The sequence below is a fragment of the Zootoca vivipara genome, chromosome 8, assembly GCF_963506605.1.
Source record: "Zootoca vivipara chromosome 8, rZooViv1.1, whole genome shotgun sequence".
In the NCBI taxonomy this organism is placed as follows: domain Eukaryota; kingdom Metazoa; phylum Chordata; class Lepidosauria; order Squamata; family Lacertidae; genus Zootoca; species Zootoca vivipara.
In genome coordinates this window covers 84,640,749-84,661,758 of record NC_083283.1, presented here as the reverse complement: position 1 = coordinate 84,661,758, position 21,010 = coordinate 84,640,749, and the positions used below count along the sequence as shown (strand labels likewise).

General features: G+C 41.9%; 1 protein-coding gene across 2 annotated transcripts in view; it reads right to left on the bottom strand.

Annotated features, from left to right (window-relative positions):
- Window positions 1-21,010, bottom strand: part of NRG2 (neuregulin 2) — a 93,762-nt gene that overhangs the window by 6,511 nt on the left and 66,241 nt on the right. For both annotated transcript variants that reach the window (XM_060278136.1, XM_060278137.1), the window contains exon 6: window positions 417-519. In XM_060278136.1, coding sequence (XP_060134119.1) covers window positions 417-519 — 103 coding nt within the window. The remainder of the gene's footprint in view (window positions 1-416; window positions 520-21,010) is intronic.

Below are 21,010 nucleotides of genomic sequence, written 5' to 3'. Positions count from 1 at the left end.
ATGCAAACACGGGCAGCCCGGCACCGGAAGTCGCTCTGCCCATGTCTGGGCACTGGAAATCAGGTGGCACCGGCACTGGAAGTCACTTCTACGCCGCCGCTGAGTTGGAGGGTATGTGGCAATGGGGTGGGGAGAGCTCCCGGTGGGTGGTGGCATTCACCCACTGGTGGGACCAACAGTAGACCCAATCCCTTCCTTTTCCTCCCTAAAGTTTAGTAAGGTTGCATATAGGTCCAGTGTCCAGTGTCCAGTGAAACTGATCCTTGGGTAAGCGCTGGAATCCTTGCAGTGACGCTACTCAGAGCTCAGGTTACTCACAACAGTATTTTAGGCTGATAAGAACTGGAACTTTAAGAACGGCATAAACTGTCCATGCATTATAAAAGCTCTCTTTAGTATTAATAAATGTCACTCACTTGGTTTTACAGTAAGCTACCACACACACTATTCCCACAACAAGCAATGCAACACAAATCCCAGTTATGGTTAGAACTCTCTTCTGATACAGCTCCTCAGCTTCTGCAAATGACACAAAAACAACGAGCAGTTAAAAATTAAAAAAAAACACATATCAGTTTAAAAATGTGAATTCTGAATATACCAACCCTCTCACTAGGAGATGGAACCCAATAGGCTCTTTTCCTGATTTATACACTAAAATCTGTCCTCCTAGCCCAACATTAGGTGTAGATATTCTACTTCTCTCCAAACCTTTGCTTTTACTATTTCCTGTCCATGTGAATCAAATCCAACAAAAAACCATTCACATTGGGTTCCTTTTTCTTTCCATGTTTTCTAATAATCCCACAAACCTACTTCTTTTCTGAACAACTATTTGTAGAATACCCGGTGTATGACAGCATTCAAGTAAGAGCATAGCAGTTCTTCCATATCACAAGGGTCTCGTGTTCATAGAGTGGTCCTGTGTTCTACTTTACAGAGAGTAGTCTTGCATTTGAAGAACCTCTCTATTTGAAGGGCTATCTGGTCCAAGTCTGGTTTAAAGATAAACAACCCTGAGAAGAGAAAGGAGGGGCCTTGAAGTTGCCCATCAACGCTTAGCACCTGAACAGCGGAGAAAGCTGGCGTTCAGATCACATGGTCATTCTTCCCCACTATGATGAAATGTATTGCAGTTGTTTAAATTACATAATTATGTCTACATAAAATAATAAATATAACACATAAAACAATATCCACATTGTATATATATTGATCTACTTTGTTTCTTTTCTCTTTTTTGGCACTATGTCAGTGGCGTCTTTTCATACTCACAAATGTCCTTCAAATACTGCAGAAAATTCATGTTGACCCACAGTGGAAACACTTGCCGAGTTCCATTTTTTGTTGACGAATAGGCCAAAGGAAATATATATCTACATACACTTCGCTCTGAGTCCACTATTACAGTCCAACATCTCAACTCTGGTAGCATTTAGAAGTCACAGAACCCACACAACTAACCAGAAGACAGTGGAAGAGAAACTGAACCACTGTGTATCTTTTGGCTACTGGAGCCTCTAAGAACAGCAGAGGAGTATGAGAGGATCCAGGACTCAGCTACATTGGTAAAGAAGCAATTTATATGCGTTGGATATGCAATATAACATTGTGTAGTCCTGTTTTTCTCCACCAGATTTCCCTGTTTAAATTTACAACGCATTTAACTAAAACACTTCTTGGATGTGTCTAGACCCAGCCTCTCTGCTATCTATACCTGCCAAGTTGCTGTCAGAGAAATGAGGGACCGGGCCGAAAATAGCAGATCGGAAGTAGCGCTGCCACCATTTTGGAACTGGGCGGAGCATGCTCAGAAGTGACTTTTGATGCTGCTTTGCCCAGTTCCAAAATGGCCGCCGCTCCAGAAGTCGCACTGCAGCCATTTTGGAACTGGGCAGAGCAGCATCAAAAGTCGCTTCTGAGCATGCTCCGCCCAGTTCCAAAACGGCCACCGCGCCAGAATAAACCGGGGGAAAAACAAAAAAAATCCATTTTTTCAGCTAGGAACAGCTGGAAAAACAGGGATTTCCCGGGGAAAACGGGAGACTTGGCAGCTATGCTGCTATCAGAAGCTGTGCAGATGAACCAATGGTTGGAAGTGATTACTTGCTGGGGAGAAATGGATTGCCTACATGGGTGTCTGCGGGGAAGACCCCCCTGAATAAGCCACAATCTCCAGTTTCTCAGCTTTCTTTTCCTTTTTTTAATATGTCTTTTTTAATATTTAACATTCCTTTTTTAATATGTCTCTAGCACTTGAGGGACATGAGATATGAGACACCATCTGCAGGCACTATGTTCACCCATTGGTTTTTATGACATACTAGCCTGCTCCTACGTTTCAGTACTTTTGGTCAATGAATGAAGTGCCAGCAATAACTGACTTGTAGGAAAGAAGATCTAGCCAATAAGACAAAGAGAAGGTTTGGATGAAACATGAATTATATAGTCTTCGAAACAATAACATCTTGGTTTGTTCTTAAGACTTTTCTGATAGTCTTTAATGGTGGAGAAGCAATTGCTGCCCCACAGAAAGCAATTCTGCTCCCCAGAATTGTAGTGTTGCTGTGGTTGACATGTAGTAGCTCCAAGACAAAGGCAGCAGCAAATATCTTTCTGACTCATATCTTATTTCATACAAAAATTATTTTCCTGAGTTAGGAAAGATGGAGGGCACTAGGAGAAGGGGACGACAGAGGACGAGATGGTTGGACAGTGTTCTCGAAGCTACCAACATGAGTTTGACCAAACTGCGGGAGGCAGTGGAAGACAGGAGTGCCTGGCGTGCTATGGTCCATGGGGTCACGAAGAGTCGGACAGACTAAACGACTAAACAACAACAAACATTAAATATATATATATACTGGGCTAATGCCAATGCAAAAAAGGCCATCATTATTATGCTCATATTGCAGAGGGTGGGGTTGATGCTGAGAAAGCATGGGTTATGTCGACCCTGCAAAGTAACTCAGTGTTAGTACACACATTTTGCTGGGCGGAGGCAGGCTTAGAGTAGCATATGGCCACCATGAAGGTGTAGCCCAGTGTTGTGAGCCTGGCATGTTGGGGTTTTGCTTTAAGGAAATGCAGGGACTGTTCAAGTCAATTGGAGCAGAAGTGCACCTGGTTAAAGGCTGGGAGACGGAAGGAAACCAGGGAAAGAATGGGGTGCTACAACTGTGACTGAACAGTTCACCCACTGAGAAACAAGAGAGAAGCAAACCTGGAAGATAATTTTCTGAGAGGCCAGGTCTAACAATGTCTCACAACCACTCAGTCACCAAATCTCCCAGAAATGGTAGATCTGGTCTCTAATGCCAGTCATGTATGTATGTATGAATGTATGTATGTTTATTTGGCATATCTGCCTCCATGTTGTCTGAAATGAGGTTCTTCAACAACTGTGTCTCTCTCTCATTGGGGCATTTCATACGAGAGTAGAGTGCCAATGGCTTGCTTGATGCAGCTGTTCCACCAGCTGAAGTATTGGCTTAGGATCTCCCATCCTTTCCCGATCAATCCAGTCCCAGCCTTCCACAAAACAACCAATTGTTTCCCCCACTACCCCAAAAACTTTTTAAGGTTAGGTTTTTAAGGTTGCATTTTATTTACAGCTGTGTTCTGTTTTCTGTATTAATACTTAGTCTACTGTGTTTGTGTGTAAGTCTTGTGACTTCATTGTACACAGTCAGTGAGCAAGCAGCACACATACAGGGAAATATTACATACACCAGTGCAGTGCAGTCTTAATTAAATTAGTTTCTTTTTTCGGGGGGGGGGGATACAAACTTAAACACAAGCAGAAAATGACTGTCTGAAACTTGGCAAGGCTAATCCTCTCTTGAGAGGCTACCATGTCTCCCAATATACACCTTCGTGAAAAAAATCAAAAAAGTAATGGCCATTTTGATTTCAGAGTTTAAGTGAAGATGAACACGAGGTTTGGATTTCCAGTTCCGGATCAGGTTGTACTGGGCTCAGATTGATCCAAAATTAATCAGGGCCAGATCCAGATCACCGAATCAGGCCCTGAATTGGATGTGGGTCAGGCTTGCACGGCCCCAGTGTGAGTGGGGTGAGAGACTGAATAGTCTCCCTGGGAATGGACTGCAGATAAGGCAATATAAATTATAAAAATCCATGAAGGCATGGTTTGTAGTCTGTTCCGAATAATTCTCAAGTTACACTTGTTGGGTACACATGCATAATATTGTTACAATTTCATAAAAGAGAGAAGATTATGACCTTGAAAATGATCCCCTCCCAAACCGAAGTTTTGTAATGAAGTATACCAGCCCTTCGCTATAGGCAATAATCACATATTTTAGGTATATGAAATATTTTGGATTCTATAGAATTAGAAACACACACACACATATTCATTTTTGTCTTCCTAATACTTCCTAATTTAAGGCAGTTACCTTGTCTGGCATTAAAAGCTCTGTCTGAAGGCCTAATCAAATGTTATGGGCAAACAAGTATCACAAAACTCTCATGGCTGCTTTTGTTGCAGAAAAGTTGCTTTTGGAAGTGACAACTTAGAGTACAGAAGCAGGAGGAGGGAGGACTGCTTAACAATTCCATCACCCACTGAAAATGATCCCTTTGGATGTGTGTGTGTGTGTTTTGGGGGGGTTGCAACCAAACCAGCAGCTGAAGTTTGTTGCACATAAAGGTAAAGGTACCCCTGACGTTAGGTCCAGTCCCGGACATCTCTGGGGTTGCGGCGCTCATCTCGCTCTATAGGCCGAGGGAGCCGGCGTTTGTCCACAGACAGCTTCTGGGTCATGTGGCCAGGATGACTGAGCCGCTTCTGACGAACCAGAGCAGCGCACGGAAATGCCGTTTTACTTCCTGCCTGAGCGGTCCCTATTTATCTACTTGCACTTTGATGTGCTTTCAAACTGCTAGGTTGGCAGGAACAGGGACCAAACAATGGGAGCTCACCCCGTCGTGGCGATTCGAACCGCCGACCTTCTGATCGACAAGCCCTAGGCTCTGTGGTTTAGACCACAGTGCCACCCGCGTCCACTTGTTGCACATACCTGCGCATAAATTTTAATCAGGTCCTTATTTTAGAGTCTTACAGACCAATTCAATTCTTTCACATCCACTGAGTAACTTTTCAGCCCATATGAATTCTACTTCACTTTTAAAGCTATTTCACAAAAAGTGGTATGAACTAACAAGGAGGCTAATGGGGGGGGGGGTGTCGTCACTGCCATGAACTTCTGATTTATTCCACAATAGGAGTGTAAGCTCCTCTATTTGAACACAGCTATAGAAATAAAGGAGTAATGCACTCTAAAGTATGAAAGGTAAGCTTTTGCTGTGCTGTGAAATTTGAACCGATAAATGAAATAGCATGCCCTAAAAGATATGCAACAGTGCAATCAGGCAGCAATCCAAACACACTTACCAGGGAGATAGCCCTGTTTACCTTAGTAGGTTTACTTTGGAGTAAGCATGCATGGGATTGCAGTCTAAATGTTGCAGGAAGCAAGATTGGAGCATTTATACCTATTCTCACCTTTTACTTATTCATGTTCAGTAGTTTCACTTCTTTCACCATTCATTTAAGAATAGCAATCAAACGTATTATGAGTCTGTGCCTTCTGTGGGGATGCATATAGCAAATGCTCAGATGCATTCATTCTTTTCATTTTTCATTTTGTCCTACTTTTAACATTGGTGATGCAATGTGAATTTGCTGGTGCAGCTGATGTACCATGGCTGCACTGGCAAATCACTGCTGTGCTCTGTGTCGTTCTGTTGATGCTTGCCATCCTACATATTTTGCAAGCCAGCACATGTCTTAAGAATGGGCTACCAGTAATCCTGCGAGGGATTAAGAAGCTTAAAATGCACCATTCTCACCAAAGCAGACATCTTGTTGTAGAAGAGATTGTTCTCTGTGAAGTGGTGGTTTCATTTTACTTTTGGGCTTGCTGGCATCTGAAAACTGACCGGGTGTTCCTCATAACTAGGATTTAGCAAAAAAAAAAAACCAACCCCAACAGTTCCCTCTTTTACTTCCCAGAGTCCTCTGTGAGTCACCCAACCAAGTAGAGGTGCTGAATGGATCAGGATGTGGCCTTTACTCAGAAAGGAAGGCACCAAAACCAGAGATTCTTATCATCTGTCACTGCTGGCATCTACTGGGTTCTGTCTTGGGCCCAGTCTTGTTCAACATCTTTATCAATGACTTGGATGATGGGCTTGAGGGCATCCTGATAAAGTTTGCAGATGACACCAAATTGGGAGGGGTGGCTAATACCCCAGAGGACAGGATCACACTTCAAGATGACCTGAACAGATTAGACAACTGGGCCAAAGCAAACAAGATGAATTTTAACAGGGAGAAGTGTAAAGTACTACACTTGGCCAAAAAAAATGAAAGGCACAAATACAGGATGGGTGACACCTGGCTTGAGAGCAGTACATGTGAAAAGGATCTAGGAGTCTTGGTAGACCACAGACTTGACATGAGTCAACAGTGTGATGCAGCAGCTAAAAAAGCCAATGCAATTCTGGGCTGCATCAATAATAGTATAGCCTCTAGATCAAGGGAAGTAATAGTACCACTGTATTCTGCTCTGGTCAGACCTCACCTGGAGTACTGTGTCCAGTTCTGGGCACCACAGTTCAAGAAGGATACTGACAAGCTGGAACGTGTCCAGAAGAGGGCAACCAAAATGGTCAAAGGCCTGGAAACGATGCCTTATGAGGAACGGCTTAGGGAGCTGGGTATGTTTAGCCTGGAGAAGGGAAGGTTAAGGGGTGATATGATAGCCATGTTCAAATATATAAAAGGATGTCATATAGAGGAGGGAGAAAGATTGTTTTCTGCTGCTCCAGAGAAGCGGACACGGAGCAATGGATTCAAACTACAAGAAAGAAGATTCCACCTAAACATTAGGAAGAACTTCCTGACAGTAAGAGCTGTTCGGCAGTGGAATTTGCTACCAAGGAGTGTGGTGGAGTCTCCTTCTTCGGAGGTCTTTAAGCAGAGGCTTGACAGCCATATGTCAAGAATGCTTTGATGGTGTTTCCTGCTTGGCAGGGGGTTGGACTGGATGGCCCTTGTGGTCTCTTCCAACTCTATGATTCTATGATTCTACTGCCTGACAAATGGTGAAAGAAAAACTCATTCCCACTTTAGGACCAGGAAGGAAGTTTCAATAGTGACCTATGTGGCGATCAAGATTTCTAAGACATCCTAAACAATTTACAGCTTAAATTCCATTCCAAAAAGTAGATATCAAACCTAGCCTTAAAAAGAGTGTTTTCAAATATCAGGCTTAAAGTGCCTTTTAGCCTCCCTCCTGCTATTCATTCTGATGCCATAGAACTGAAGGGCACTGTAGACTTCTCTTTCAGCCTCAGGTGTGAATATACCTGAGGATTATATGGCTTGACTACTGTGTTACCTTTCAAGTATATAAGCACTCAGGAGGTTTATACTTTGGCTGTCAGGATTTCCAGGTACACCTTAGGCCCTCAAACCCATACCTTGCTTTTTGAAATGGGCATGTGCTATTATAAATCCAGCTCAAAGCAGCTTAAATGGGCAGATCCCACTGACTATCAGTAAGATGAGAAGTCTTTTTCTCACTTGAGATGTTAGTTAGAGTATCTCTCTATACTCAGGACATGCAAAGCTGGAAACAGGGAAAGCAATTGCTTTTCACCAGTTTGTACATGCCAGTCCCCAAAACCTTCCTCTCTGCCTGCTTTGTGATCTATGCTACAAAGATGAGCTGTAGGTGGAATTACGGTATTATTAGCCATAGCTTCATCATACCTCTCTCCAGGTGAGTTCCTGCTGCAAACCAGGAGGGGAAGCGGCATAGCTGCCAAGTTATCCCTTTTTTAAAGGGATTTTCCCTTATGCTGAATAGGCTTCCTCGCGAGAAAAGGGAAAACTTGGCAGCTATGGGAAGCGGCAAGGTGGCAGAGAGGTTGGTGCAGTGCAAATGCGCTGCAGGAGCCAATCCATTGCTCCTGCAATGGTGTTTGTACCATGTTGGCCTCACCCTGCCTGCTTGCCATCCCTGAATGCAGCAGCGACTCAGCCAGAGAGAGGTCAATTGCGGTGACACAGGCCCCCCCCAAAAAAAAACATTCAAAAGATGCCACCTTCAGCTACTGATTTCTTATACCAATACAGTGGTACCTTGGTTTGGATGTTTTTAGCCTACAACTCCCATGATCCCTAGCTAACAGGACCAGTGGTCAGTGATGATGGGAATTGTAGTCCCAAAACATCTGGAGGGCCGAGGTTGCCTATGCCTGGCTTAGTTTATGAACAACTTGGATTAAGAACGCTGCAAACCCGGAAGTAGGTTTTTGGTTTGTGAACTTTGCCTTGGAAGCAGAACATGTTCCGCTTCTTGTTGAGTGTGTTCCATTTGTAAATTGAGTCCCCCGCTACTATGGGAAAGCACGCCTTGGTTTAAGAACGCTTTGGTTTAAGAACGGACTTCCGGAACGGATTCAGTTCGTAAACCGAGGTACCACTGTACCGCTTTTGTTATGATATGTGAACCGCTTAGAGATTTCTGCTGAAATACGAAGTGGTCTATAAATTAACTAGCTAACTAAATATATTGGGGGCCCATGCAATTCTCTTGAAGAGTATACAGGCCACTCCCACATTACAATTTGAAATCTCAGCAAGGCCCCTGGCATCTGAGCCGGATCTAAATTTTCAGCACTTTGCAATATTAAGACAGGCATATGAACGTACTGCAGACAATGGTTTTAGAGTGGCAAGAGCATCTCCTTTGACTTTATATCATAGATTAGACACCAGAAATCTTAACTGGTATCAGGCTGCCCCAACCTTGGAATCTACCAATTTAAAGAAGACCCAAGATTCACATTGCTTTCATCAGAAGCTAGAGGATCTGAACCAGCCTTGAACATGTTTTGCTGCAAGAAACAGAAAGGCTGCCTATCAGGAAATTTTTCAGTCTGTTACTCATGCTGCACATTTAAACCTCCCTTCCCTGAACAACCCTATGCTGAGACTGCTTAGATGGAAGAAACAAAATTACAAAATTCATTCCAGTAGCACCTTTGAGACCAACTAAGTTTGTTGTTGGTGTGAGCTTTTGTGTGCATGCAGACTTCTTCAGATACCTATTTTATTTTATTTTATTTTTAAATTTTGTTTCAACTACAGCAGACCAACACAGCTACCTACCTGTATCTAGATAGAAGATGTTTCACACACACACATATATAGAGAGAGAGCGCATACTGAAGACTTTTATACTGGTACATGGTTCACTGTATTTAGCATAATTTCTAAAAGTTTGAAAATTTGTCCTTCACAGCTACAATAAATAGCTAACAAGCCTTACTATGAGAGAGTGTTGTTATAGAGCGCTGTACCCAAGAATCTTGGTACTCTGCAAAAGTAGCCAGATTTAATACAACAATTTATCTGTGAGTTAATTTCTTTAGTGATCTTGTTCTTTTAACTCTGTTTCAAAATAAAATAAATTCCATGACCACAACCTCAGATCTGCTCCAACTGGGATTGCCACTCTTCTCACTGCCACAAGGGGTTTTCTACCACCGGCTGCCAGGTGGGAAGGATGCCTGATGGCTTTTAAGTGTTTTATATTATTTGTTGGTTGTGGGGTTTTTAAAAAACAGCAACAACATAGGTTTATGTTTATTGTGAAATGCCTCGGGAGGATTTGTTTCCTATAAGGCAGGCATCTCCAAACTGCGGCCCTCCAGATGTTTTGGCCTACAACTCCCATGATCCCTAGCTAACAGGACCAATGGTCAGGGATGATGGGGATTGTAGTCCAAAACATCTGGCGGGCCGAAGTTTGGGGATGCCTGCTATAAGGAAGGAAGGAAGGAAGGAAGGAAGGAAGGAAGGAAGGAAGGAAGGAAGGAAGGAAGGAAGGAGGGACTCAAATGTTGATTCTCAGATTGGTGAATATAATTCTTCCTAGTGAGAAAATTAAGTCCTCACCAAGATTTATTAGGAATTTTCTTGAATTCAACAGTGAATTGTTAACTATTTGGAGGAGCAAAACTATCAAGGTAATAATTTTCTCCATAATCTTATTTCTCTCACATGAAATCCTAATCTCTGACATGAAATGTGGCTGCAAGTATGAGCTTGATCAACCCACCATTTGAGACTTCCATAAAAATTCCGTCTTCATCCATTTGCAACATCAAACATTTGATGGCAGCACCCGCAATCCTATACAAATCATCGAGGAGTAAGTCTCATTCCACTCAGTGGAGCTTACTTCTGAGTAGACATGTCTAGGCCTGTGCTGCAAATCTCATTTGTTGTTATATCTATTACTGTGTAGTGGCAATATTTGGAATCACAAAGTTTCATTTGAAATTAGAGACCTTAATGTTCAGCAAACAATTTATAACATGTAAACTTATACAGGTTTGTACAGTGAGAATATGAGGCAATGTAAACAGCAACTCCAAATTCCACTCAAATTATAAGAAATTTGAGCCAGGGTCCAGTAACTCTTTCATGCATGTGCTAGAATGTGATTTTTTTAAAAAAAATAACAAATTATCATTGTGCGATAATTTGTTAAGAGGAAACCACGTGCATGTGAAGAAATGTCACCCACGGAGCATTACAGGTACACACATGGCTAGGGGAGGGCTGAAAAGAAGAGGCAGGATGGCAAAAAGATGTTTATTGCATAACAGTGAGCCTAGAAAGAAATACATTTTTTAAAAGCAACACAAGTTTAAGCTAAGTAGGGATGTCAAAAATCCTCAATTCCAAATGTCATTTCAAAGTGTTTTTGATTCAGGAGCACAGTCAATTCAAGGCCACTTTCTACATCAAGTTTGTTTGTTCGCAGAAGTGGATCTCCTGGTAATTGACAATTATGGTCTGATACATAAGTAGGCACATTTTCCCTTCAATTACAGCATTCTTGTCAGCAGATGGTATGGGGTGGGAAGTAGCTGTTCCCCATGAACTATTATTATTATTATTATTATTATTATTATTATTATTATTATTATTATTATTATTCCCACCACACAAAGAAGAACCTGATGAGAATGTACTGTGGCTAATGAATTCACAAAGGTCTATTTGGTGCTATCAGTATGAAATTTTGCAAGATTCAGTCGTAATTTGGAAACATGGACAAACACTCCACACAGGAATAGGCTCACTGTGCTATATATACCCTCCTTCTGGAAAGCACTTGCCTCTCTTTCCTAGATAATGCTGATAAAACAATCCCTGTGTTGCAAATTAAAGTCAAAATGCTGAGAAAAGGAGGCAACACGTCGACCAGTTCTTGGGCAAAATATAACTGCTTTAATCTGTAGTTAACCATAAACCAGACAGTGATCCAGGGTAATCATCTGTTTCGGTTAATGCTTCTTCAGTTTTATAACTAAAATAAATATAAGTCAATAATCATGTCATACATACTATTAAATCATACATTATAATCAGGTCAATAGCCGGCATGGGCACGAATCTATTCAGTCCATATTATTTTCACAATGTAACGCAAGTACTAGGTATGTTGTATTTTTGTTTTATTGTTGTATCTTCCTGTATTTTTGCATTGTGAAAATAATATGCACTGTATAGATTCGTGCCCATGCCGGCTATTGACCTGATTATAATGTATGATTTAATAGTATGTATGACATGATTATTGACTTATATTTATTTGATATATTTTAGTTATAAAACTGAAGAAGCATTAACCGAAACAGATGATTACCCTGGATCACTGTCTGGTTTATGGTTAACTACAGATTAAAACAGTTCTATTTTGCCCAAGAACTGGTCGATGTGTTGCCTCCTTTTCTCAGCATTTTCTCTTTCCTAGATAGGCTGTCATGCAAACTGATTGTGTGGGTAAATGATAACCAAGCACTGTGGACTAAGTTCCATGTTTCGGACGAGTGAAAGTATTCTTATAAGCTTTCTCTGAACACAAGCATTTGGTTTTCACTGTCATTGAGGCAAGAAAGACATGTGCTTTTCCTAAGCTACCTGATGTTATAGTAATTCCCTTTCTCTATTTTTCCGCTTTTATAATTTTCCACTGGCTTCATTAGTGTGTCAGTGCTACATAGCCAAGAGGAGGAGGAAGTATGTGAAAACCTGTGCAGCAAGGATTTAGAACAGCTGCGAGGCAGAAGGAAGCGGAATTGAGGGTGCTTCCAATAACCCACCTGCCTATCAAGGTCCCTTGGCCAACACCACCCAAGCACCCGATAGCCAGGAGGTTTGCTGGGTGTTTTGGGTATCACTGCTTCGCCCTGCCCTGTGCTCACCTCTTCCCAAGGCCAACTGAGCCAGGTATGTCATCTGTGCAACTGAGTTCCCCGTGGGAAATGGCATCAGATATGAGGCAAGAGGGTATCATTTGGGGAAAACCGCCTCATGGGCCAAACTGGGAGGTTCCACGCCTTGACATATGTGGAATGATTTGTTTGTTTGTTTTTAAACCAGCCGCATAAACCTTACTTTAGGAAACAAGGAGGATACTCAGAGGGAGATGTTTGGGATAAGATATCTAGCTTTGAATAGGTGTGAGCACGTTTTTATGTTTGTTAGGTTTAAGCGTGGGAAATTGTTTCTTCTTGGAAATTACTACAGCAGTGTGGCAACACAACAAGCTGTTTTTGCTATTAGATTGAGTGAATGGGGGGGGGAGCAGGAAGCAGATCATTGGTTAGAATACAGGGCTGATAATAATCAGGGATGGCTTTATAGCCTCCTACAGAAACTACTGATATGCTCCAAGTTTAGCTTTTTATACATTCAGACCCCAGTACAGTTCCTCTGGCAATGGGATCATGTCCTTCTCATAGCTGCCAAGTCTCCCGTATTCCCCGGGAAATCCCTGTTTTTCCAGCTGTTCCTAGCTGGAAAAAACGGATTTTTTTGGTTTTCCCCCGGTTTATTCTGGCACGGCGGCCATTTTGGAACTGGGCGGAGCATGCTCAGAAGCTACTTTAGATGCTGCTCTGCCCAGTTCCAAAATGGCTGCAGTGCGACTTCTGGCGCGGTGGCCATTTTGGAACTGGGCAAAGCAGCATCAAAAGTCACTTCTGAGCATGCTCCGCCCAGTTCCAAAATGGCGGCAGCACTACTTCTGGTCTGCTACTTCCGCCCATCCCTTATTTCTCTGACAGCAACTTGGCAGGTATGGTCCTTCTTCCCAAGATGATGCAGAGTAAGCAGAGGGGAAGGGTGGGTGGGTTTCAAACTAGCCCCTCTTGCATTAAATGAATGCCGCCACACATAGGCAAAACACACCCAGCAGTGACAACCCAGCATCAAGCATTAGTGAAAAAGGGTCTCTATGCATGTACAGCTGGGAGTCCTGATTTTCCAGTTGCATGTGCAGTTCTCATTAACATGGAACACTCAACCTTTAAAGAGCATGTCCAGTAAGTGCTTTCACACTATTCCATCATGCGCTCTATGAATGCCACTCCTATGGTGGGCAGGGGTGATAGAATCCTGGCCTGTACCACTTGGAGATGGGGGAGGTTTTTTGGATGTTTCCCCATACAAAATTCTCCCTTCCGCAAAGGAAACTAGCATACTGGAGAGAAAGGTTCAGCATCATTTTCTGTCTAAGCTGTTAGGACCCAAAGTGTATTTTATCTGCATTTTCCCCTCAGCAAAGAGGACCTGGCAGCAATTTAGATGACAACAACTGTTGAGAGGAAAAAAGGTTGGCTATTCTCTTCCCCAGGACCACTTTTTGGACCCAATCCTCCCTGGCCTGCTACTACACACAATCAGCAGGAAATGTATGTTAGAAGAGCCCTTCATAAATCTCTCTTAAACATGTGGTTTGGCCTTAAAGCCAGTATATGCAATGAATTTTGTATTTTTAAAGTGTAAGTATACCCTCTACTTGAAATTGGAAGTGGTACAGCCCAGAAACCTACCACCCCAGGGTTTTACTTCATTTTGTGTCATGTTTAGAACAGCTGTTGGGGAACTCATCTAAACCTAGCGCTACTGGTGGTGAAATAGGACCGGGCTGTTATGGGGTCTTACATTTCAACACTTGCCTTCCTCAGAGATGGGGATCTTTTGGTCCTCCAGATGTTTGTGAACTACAACTTCCATAATCCCTGGCCACTGCCCATCTTTGGTGGGAATTGTAGTTCAGCAACATCTGGAAAGTCAAAGAGTCACCACTCCTAACCTACCTAGTTCTATCTTTTCAAATGGGGTGAGGCAGAGGGGGAAATAAAAATTGACTTTCCCATGTTTATTTTTTCAGAGCCAGGGTAGCTTTGTAGAATCCCTGCAACTTCCTAATTTCTTTCATACCAATCTTTTCCTTACTGGAGTGTTTGTCCACTACTCACACTATACAAGCTGGTGGTTTTCCAGAATGACACGATCAGTTTTTCAGTTTACATCCAAACATCATGCAGCACTGAAGTGAAAAGTGACACAGACCAGTCTCTGTAGCCTACTAATGTCACCGGAGCGAGACGCGTTTCCCACTAAGGTGAGTGGGGAAAGTGCTGCAATAAACCCATGCAGATTATTTAGGATTTAACTCCTTTAGTGTATTTTCAGGTATTATATTTGGCCCAATTTGTGCTAGAACAAGGAACAGATTTTTAAAACCATCCCATTGAAGCTATCAAAATACAATGTGAAGGACTGTCGGCAGCTCGTAATGGTATCTGGTTAACAAATGAATGGTTTCGTCCATACCCTTTAATTCTAATCCAAGGTGCTCTGCCAGTGCAGAAAGAGAACAGAGAAGGAAAGGAGAAAAGAGAAACAGGTTTGTAGGAGAGATTGCCAAATATTTAAAAATCATTTAAAAATAAAATAAAATACATCAGCTTTCAAAATCACAAGAGAAGCATCAAAGCATACAGAACTGTCACCACCATTTTATTTTTTAAAACATTCTATATAAAAGAATGCCTAGATAGATCTGCAATGGTAATTAATAAGGGCTTTTTCAAAAGCAAGCATATCTATTGGCATCTGGAATTTGATTTTAGAATAGGCATTTATCACATATACTTTTTTTAAAGTACAGTGGTACCTCGGTTTATGAACACAATTGGTTCCAGAAGTCTGTTCATAAACTGAAGCAAACTTTCCCATTGAAAGTAATGGAAAGTGGATTAATCCGTTCCAGACGAGTACTCAACCTGAAGCGTACTTAACCCGAAGCATGGGTGTAATTGGTTCCGGAAGTCTGTTCATAAACTGAAGCATTCATAAACTGAAGCGAACTTTCCCATTGAAAGTAATGGAAAGTGAATTAATCCGTTCTAGATAGGTCCACAGCGTTCGTAAACTGAAAATTCGTAAACCGAGGTGTTCATGAACCGAGGTTCCACTGTATAGGTGTGTTCTTGCTAAAGAGATCTTTACTTCTCACTATTGTTGCAACATTGAGGTAGTAGATTTGCACCCCTTTTTTCCAACCCTTTTTGACTGCCATACATGCCAATCACAATATATAGCATTAACAATACAATCCTATGCATGTCTACTCAAAAGTAAGTCCCATTGACTTCAATGTGACTTCCACTCAGGTAAGCATGTACAGGACTGCAACTGAAATGAACAACTTCTGAAGGACTGAAGCATAACAGGACATACTGTTACATCTGCAACGACATGAAATTTATGCAAGACATTTTCAGCTGAATCTTATACGCATTTACTTCAAAATAAGTCTCCTTCATGGATCAATGCCTTGTTGTGGCGAAGGGGCTTGAATAACTCAGAGAAGCTATGAGCTATGCCATGCAGGGCCACCCAAGACGGACAGGTCATAGTGGAGAGTTTTGACTAAACGTGAGCCACCTGGAGAAGGAACTGGCAAGCCACTCCAGTATCCCTGCCAAGAAAACTCCATGGGCAAAGACAACAGGCATATAAAAGTTATGACGCTGGAAGATGAGCCCCTCAGGTCAGAAGGCATCCAACATGCTACTGAGGAAGAGCGGAGGACAAGTACAAGTAGATTCAGAGCTGATGAAGCGGCTGGCCCAAAGCCGAAAGGTCACTCAGTTACAGATATTCCTGGAAGCGAAAGGAAAGTCCAATGCTGCAAAGAAAAATATTGCATAGGAACTTGGAATGTAAGAACCATGAACCTTGGTAAGCTGGATGTGGTCAAAAATGAGATGGCAAGAATAAATATTGACATCCTGGGCATCAGTGAACTAAAATGGACGGGAATGGGTGAATTCAGTTCGGATGACCATCATATCTACTACTGTGGGCAAGAAGAAATGGAGTTGCCCTCATAGTCAACAAAAGAGTGGCGAAAGCTGTACTAGGATGCAATCTCAAAAATAATAGAATGATCTCGATACGAATCCAAGGCATACCTTTTAATATCACAGTAATCCAAGTTTATGCACCAACTACCAGTGCTGAAGAAAGTGAAATTGACCAATTCTATGAAGACTTACAACACCTTCCAGAAATGACGCCAAAGAAGGATGTCCTTCTCATTATAGGGGATTGGAATGCTAAAGTAGGGAATCGAGAGATAAAAGGAACAACTGGCAAGTTTGGCCTTGGAGTTTAAAATAAAGCAGGGCAAAGGCTAATAGAGTTCTGTCAAGAGAACAAGCAGGTCATCACAAACACTCTTTTCCAACAACACAAGAGACAACTCTACACATGGACATCACCAGATGGGCAGCATCAAAATCAGATTGATTATATTCTCTGCAGCCAAAGATGGAGAAGCTCTATACAGTCAGCAAAAACAAGACCTGGAGCTGACTGTGGCTCAGATTATCAGCTTCTTATAGCAAAATTCCATCTTAAACTGAAGAAAGGAGGAAAAACCACTGGGCCAGTAAGACACAATCTAAATCAAATCCCTTATGAATACACAGTGGAAGTGAGGAACAGGTTTAAGGATTTAGATTTGGTGAACAGAGTGCCTGAAGAACTATGGACGGAGGCTCATAACATTATACAGGAGGCAGCAACGAAAACCACCCCAATGAAAAGGAAATGCAAGAAAGCAAAATGGCTGTCCAACGAGATCTTATAAATAGCGGGGGAGAGAAGGCAGGCAAAATGCGAGGGAGATAGTGAAAGATACGGGAAATTGAATGCAGATTTCCAAAAAATGGCAAGGAGAGACAAGAGGGCCTTCTAAAACAAGCAATGCAAAGAAATAGAGGGGCAAAACAGAATGGGGAAAACCAGAGTTCTGTTCAAGAAAATTGGAGATATGAAAGGAACATTTCATACAAAGATTACCATAATAAAGGACAAAAGTGGAAAGGACCTAACAGAAGCAGAAGACATCAAGAAGAGGTGGCAAGAATACACAGAGGGATTATACCAGAAAGATAATGGAGGTCTCATATACCCCAGGTAGTGTAGTTGCTGACCTTGAGCCAGACATCCTGGAGAGTGAAGTCAAATGGGCCTTAAAAAGCACTGCAAATAACAAGGTCAGTGGAAGTGATGATATTCCAGCTGAACTATTTAAAATTTTAAAAGATGATGCTGTTAAGGTGCTACACTCAATATGCCAGCAAGTTTGGAAAACTCAGCAATGGCCAGAGGATTGGAGAAGATCAGTCTACATCCCAATCCCAAAGAAGGGCAGTGCCAAAGAATGCTCCAACTACCACACAATTGCACTCATTTCACACGCTAGCAAGGCTATGCTTAAAATTCTACAAGGCAGGCTTAAGCAGTATGTGGACCAAGAACTCCCAGAAGCGCAAGCTGGATTTCGAAGAGGTAGAGGAACCAGAGACCAAATTGCAAACATGTGCTGGATTATGGAGAAAGCTAGAGAGTTCCAGAAAAAAACATCTACTTCTGCTTCATTGACTATGCAAAAGCCTTTGACTGTGTCGACCACAGCAAACTATGGCAAGTTCTTAAAGAAATGGGAGTGCCTGATCATCTCATCTGTCTCCTGAAAAATCTCTATGTGGGACAAGAAGCTACAGTTAGAATTGGACATGGAATAACTGATTGGTTCAAAATTGGGAAAGGAGTACGACAAGGCTGTATATTGTCTCCCTGCTTATTTAACTTTTATGCAGATTTCACCATGCGAAAGGCTGGACTGGATGAATCCCAAACTGGAATTAAGATTGCCAGAAGAAATATCAACAACCTCAAATATGCTGATGACACAACCTGGATGGCAGAAAGTGAGGGTGAAAGAGGAGAGTGTGAAATATGGTCTGAAGCTCAACATCAAAAAAACCAAGATCATGGCCACTGGTCTCATCACCTCCTGGCAAATAAAAGGGGAAGAAATGGAGGCAGTGAGAGATTTTACTAACTTGGGTTCCATGATCACTGCAGACGGTGACAGCAGTCACGAAATTAAAAGACGCCTGCTTCTTGGGAGAAAAGCAATGACAAACCTAAACAGCATCTTAAAAAGCAGAGACAGCACCTTGCCGACAATGGTCTGTATAGTTAAAGCTATGGTTTTCCCAGTAGTGATGTATGGAAGTGAGAGCTGGACCATAAAGAAGGCTGATCGCCGAAGAATTGATGCTTTTGAATTATGGTGCTGGAGGAGACTCTTGAGAGTCCCATGGACTGCAAGAAGATCAAACCTATCCATTCTGAAGGAAATTAGCCCTGGGTGCTCCCTGGAAGGACAGATCGTGAAGCTGAGGCTCCAATACTTTGGCCACCTCATGAGAAGAGAAGACTCCCTGGAAAAGACCCTGATGTTGGGAAAGATTGAAAGATTGAGGGCACTGGGAGAAGGGGACGACAGAGGACGAGATGGTTGGACAGTGTTCTCGAAGCTACGAACATGAGTTTGACCAAACTGCGGGAGGCAGTGGAAGACAGGAGTGCCTGGCGTGCTCTGGTTCATGGGGTCACGAAGAGTCAGACACAACTAAACAACTAAAGAACAACAAAGTCCTCTTGAAATCAATTTACTGTACTTCCAAGTGAATGTGGTTAAGATCAAGCTGTAAGGCATTTTCCACAGTCTGCACTAAATTAAGAAATCATTTATGAACACCAAGAATCATTAAAGAAATAGTGTTACCTCTTATAAACATTAATGGTTTGGAAAAAGCAGTTTGCATTATTCACACAACAGGAGAAATGAAAAGGGGCAATTAATTATGCCCAGAATTATAATTATTGCCCAAATGAAAGAATAAAAAGTATAGTCTAGTATTACTTGTGCATAATGACTCAACCTATACAGGAAATGGAGAAAAGAAAAGCAAGTAGAGGGTGGAAATGTAAAGATTCAATGCGATGGAAGAATCTATCAATCTCGGTTCTCTCAATTTCTCATTTTTTCAATCTTAAATTCATATTTCCACATTTCTGCTGCAATTTGTGATTTTCTTTTAGGAAGAAACATTTGAAAATTATTCAGCATTTTATTTTACACCCCCCCCCCTAAACACATTTTAACATTCAGTTTTGACTAATGTACACATTTTTGCAAGCAATTTTATCTAACTTGATGCACCTTTTGTATGTTATTTGCACAAATATAACCTTTATGTGCACTTTGTACACAAATATGTACACATATTTGTGAGTGTTGTTTGGTTGGAGAACTGCATAGCATATTTCATATAAATGAGAATTTTGATGGATGGCTGTGTTTCGGTTCCTACCATGTTTTGGAAAGGGCAAATTTGATAAACACTTTAAATGCAAACTGAATCCATTTTATTCCCTGTCCTATTCCTGACTGAAGGTTTGTTTTTTAAAAATGTAATTTCTGTTAGTGGCCCATAAGACTGCACTGACTCCCCAACAAACAGGAGACATAAAAATCATATACAGTACAGTAATTTCAGCTGATTAGCAAATCTAATAATCACAGTGAGCAAACCTTTGAGTTCTCCAGAACTCTTCTTCAGTTTGGATCAGGCTTCCTCAAACTCAGCCCTCCAGATGTTTTGAGACTACAATTCCCATCATCCCTGACCACTGGTCATGCTAGCTAGGGATCATGGGAGTTGTAGGCCAAAAACATCTGGAGGGCCGAGTTTGAGGAAGCCTGGTTTGGATGTTAAGGAAAACCTGGGGCAAGGGGACAGAGAGAGTAAATGTTGGCCATTTTGTTGAAGCCCTAAGATTTACACTTGGTAATCATATCAGTTAAGATGGGGCCACCACAAGCAAGCTCCTGCCTTTAGGTAAGCTAAAATCTCTGCAGCATCCTGAGCATCAGCCATCTCCCTTCATGTTTCTATAGATTGTGGCCAAGGCTACTTGCACGTAACTCCTGGGAGTTTATTGATATCTGATGTTTTCCTCTCCTTTTTGGCTGATCAGGGTATTTTAACCATTCCATGTCTTCTCTAACAACTGGCCATAGGGAACTTCCCAAGTTTTAAAGTGCAGGGAGATCAAAGAATGATTTTTTTAAAAAGCAACTTAGAAGCAACTTAAAAGTGATGTTAAGCAAATATTTGAGTCCCATACTAGGGATTCTCCTTCTTTTAAAAATTAACAACAGTCATGGAGTTGGGTGGGTAATGGAGGAATAATGATTTGAACTATTGGCACGTGCAGGAGGGGTTAACGTTCTAGGCTTCCTCAAACTCGGCCCCCCAAATGTTTTTGGGCTACAATTCCCACGATCCCTAGCTAGCAGGACCGGTGCTCAGGGATGATGGGAATTGTAGTCTCAAAACATCTGGAGGGCCGAGTTTGAGGAAGCCTGGACCCTCTTCACAAAACTGCTGCTGTTTGGGTTTTTTTTCCAAAGAGAAAAAGAATCCCAATGATTCAAGAAGGTTTGACCCTAACTCAAAGTTTGAAAAACATGGTCTGGGGATACATTCAGACTGCAGAAAAACCAAACAAGTGAGCTCCACAATTCTTCAAGAGGGAGCCAATGCCACAAGGCACTCTGAAACAGCCTGGGGAAAGAGGAAACCTTTCTAGTAGGGCAACCTCATAGGAAGAGCATCACAGCTCTGTCCCTGTCTGGAACATTTCTATTATAATGACATACACTGGAAATTTCAG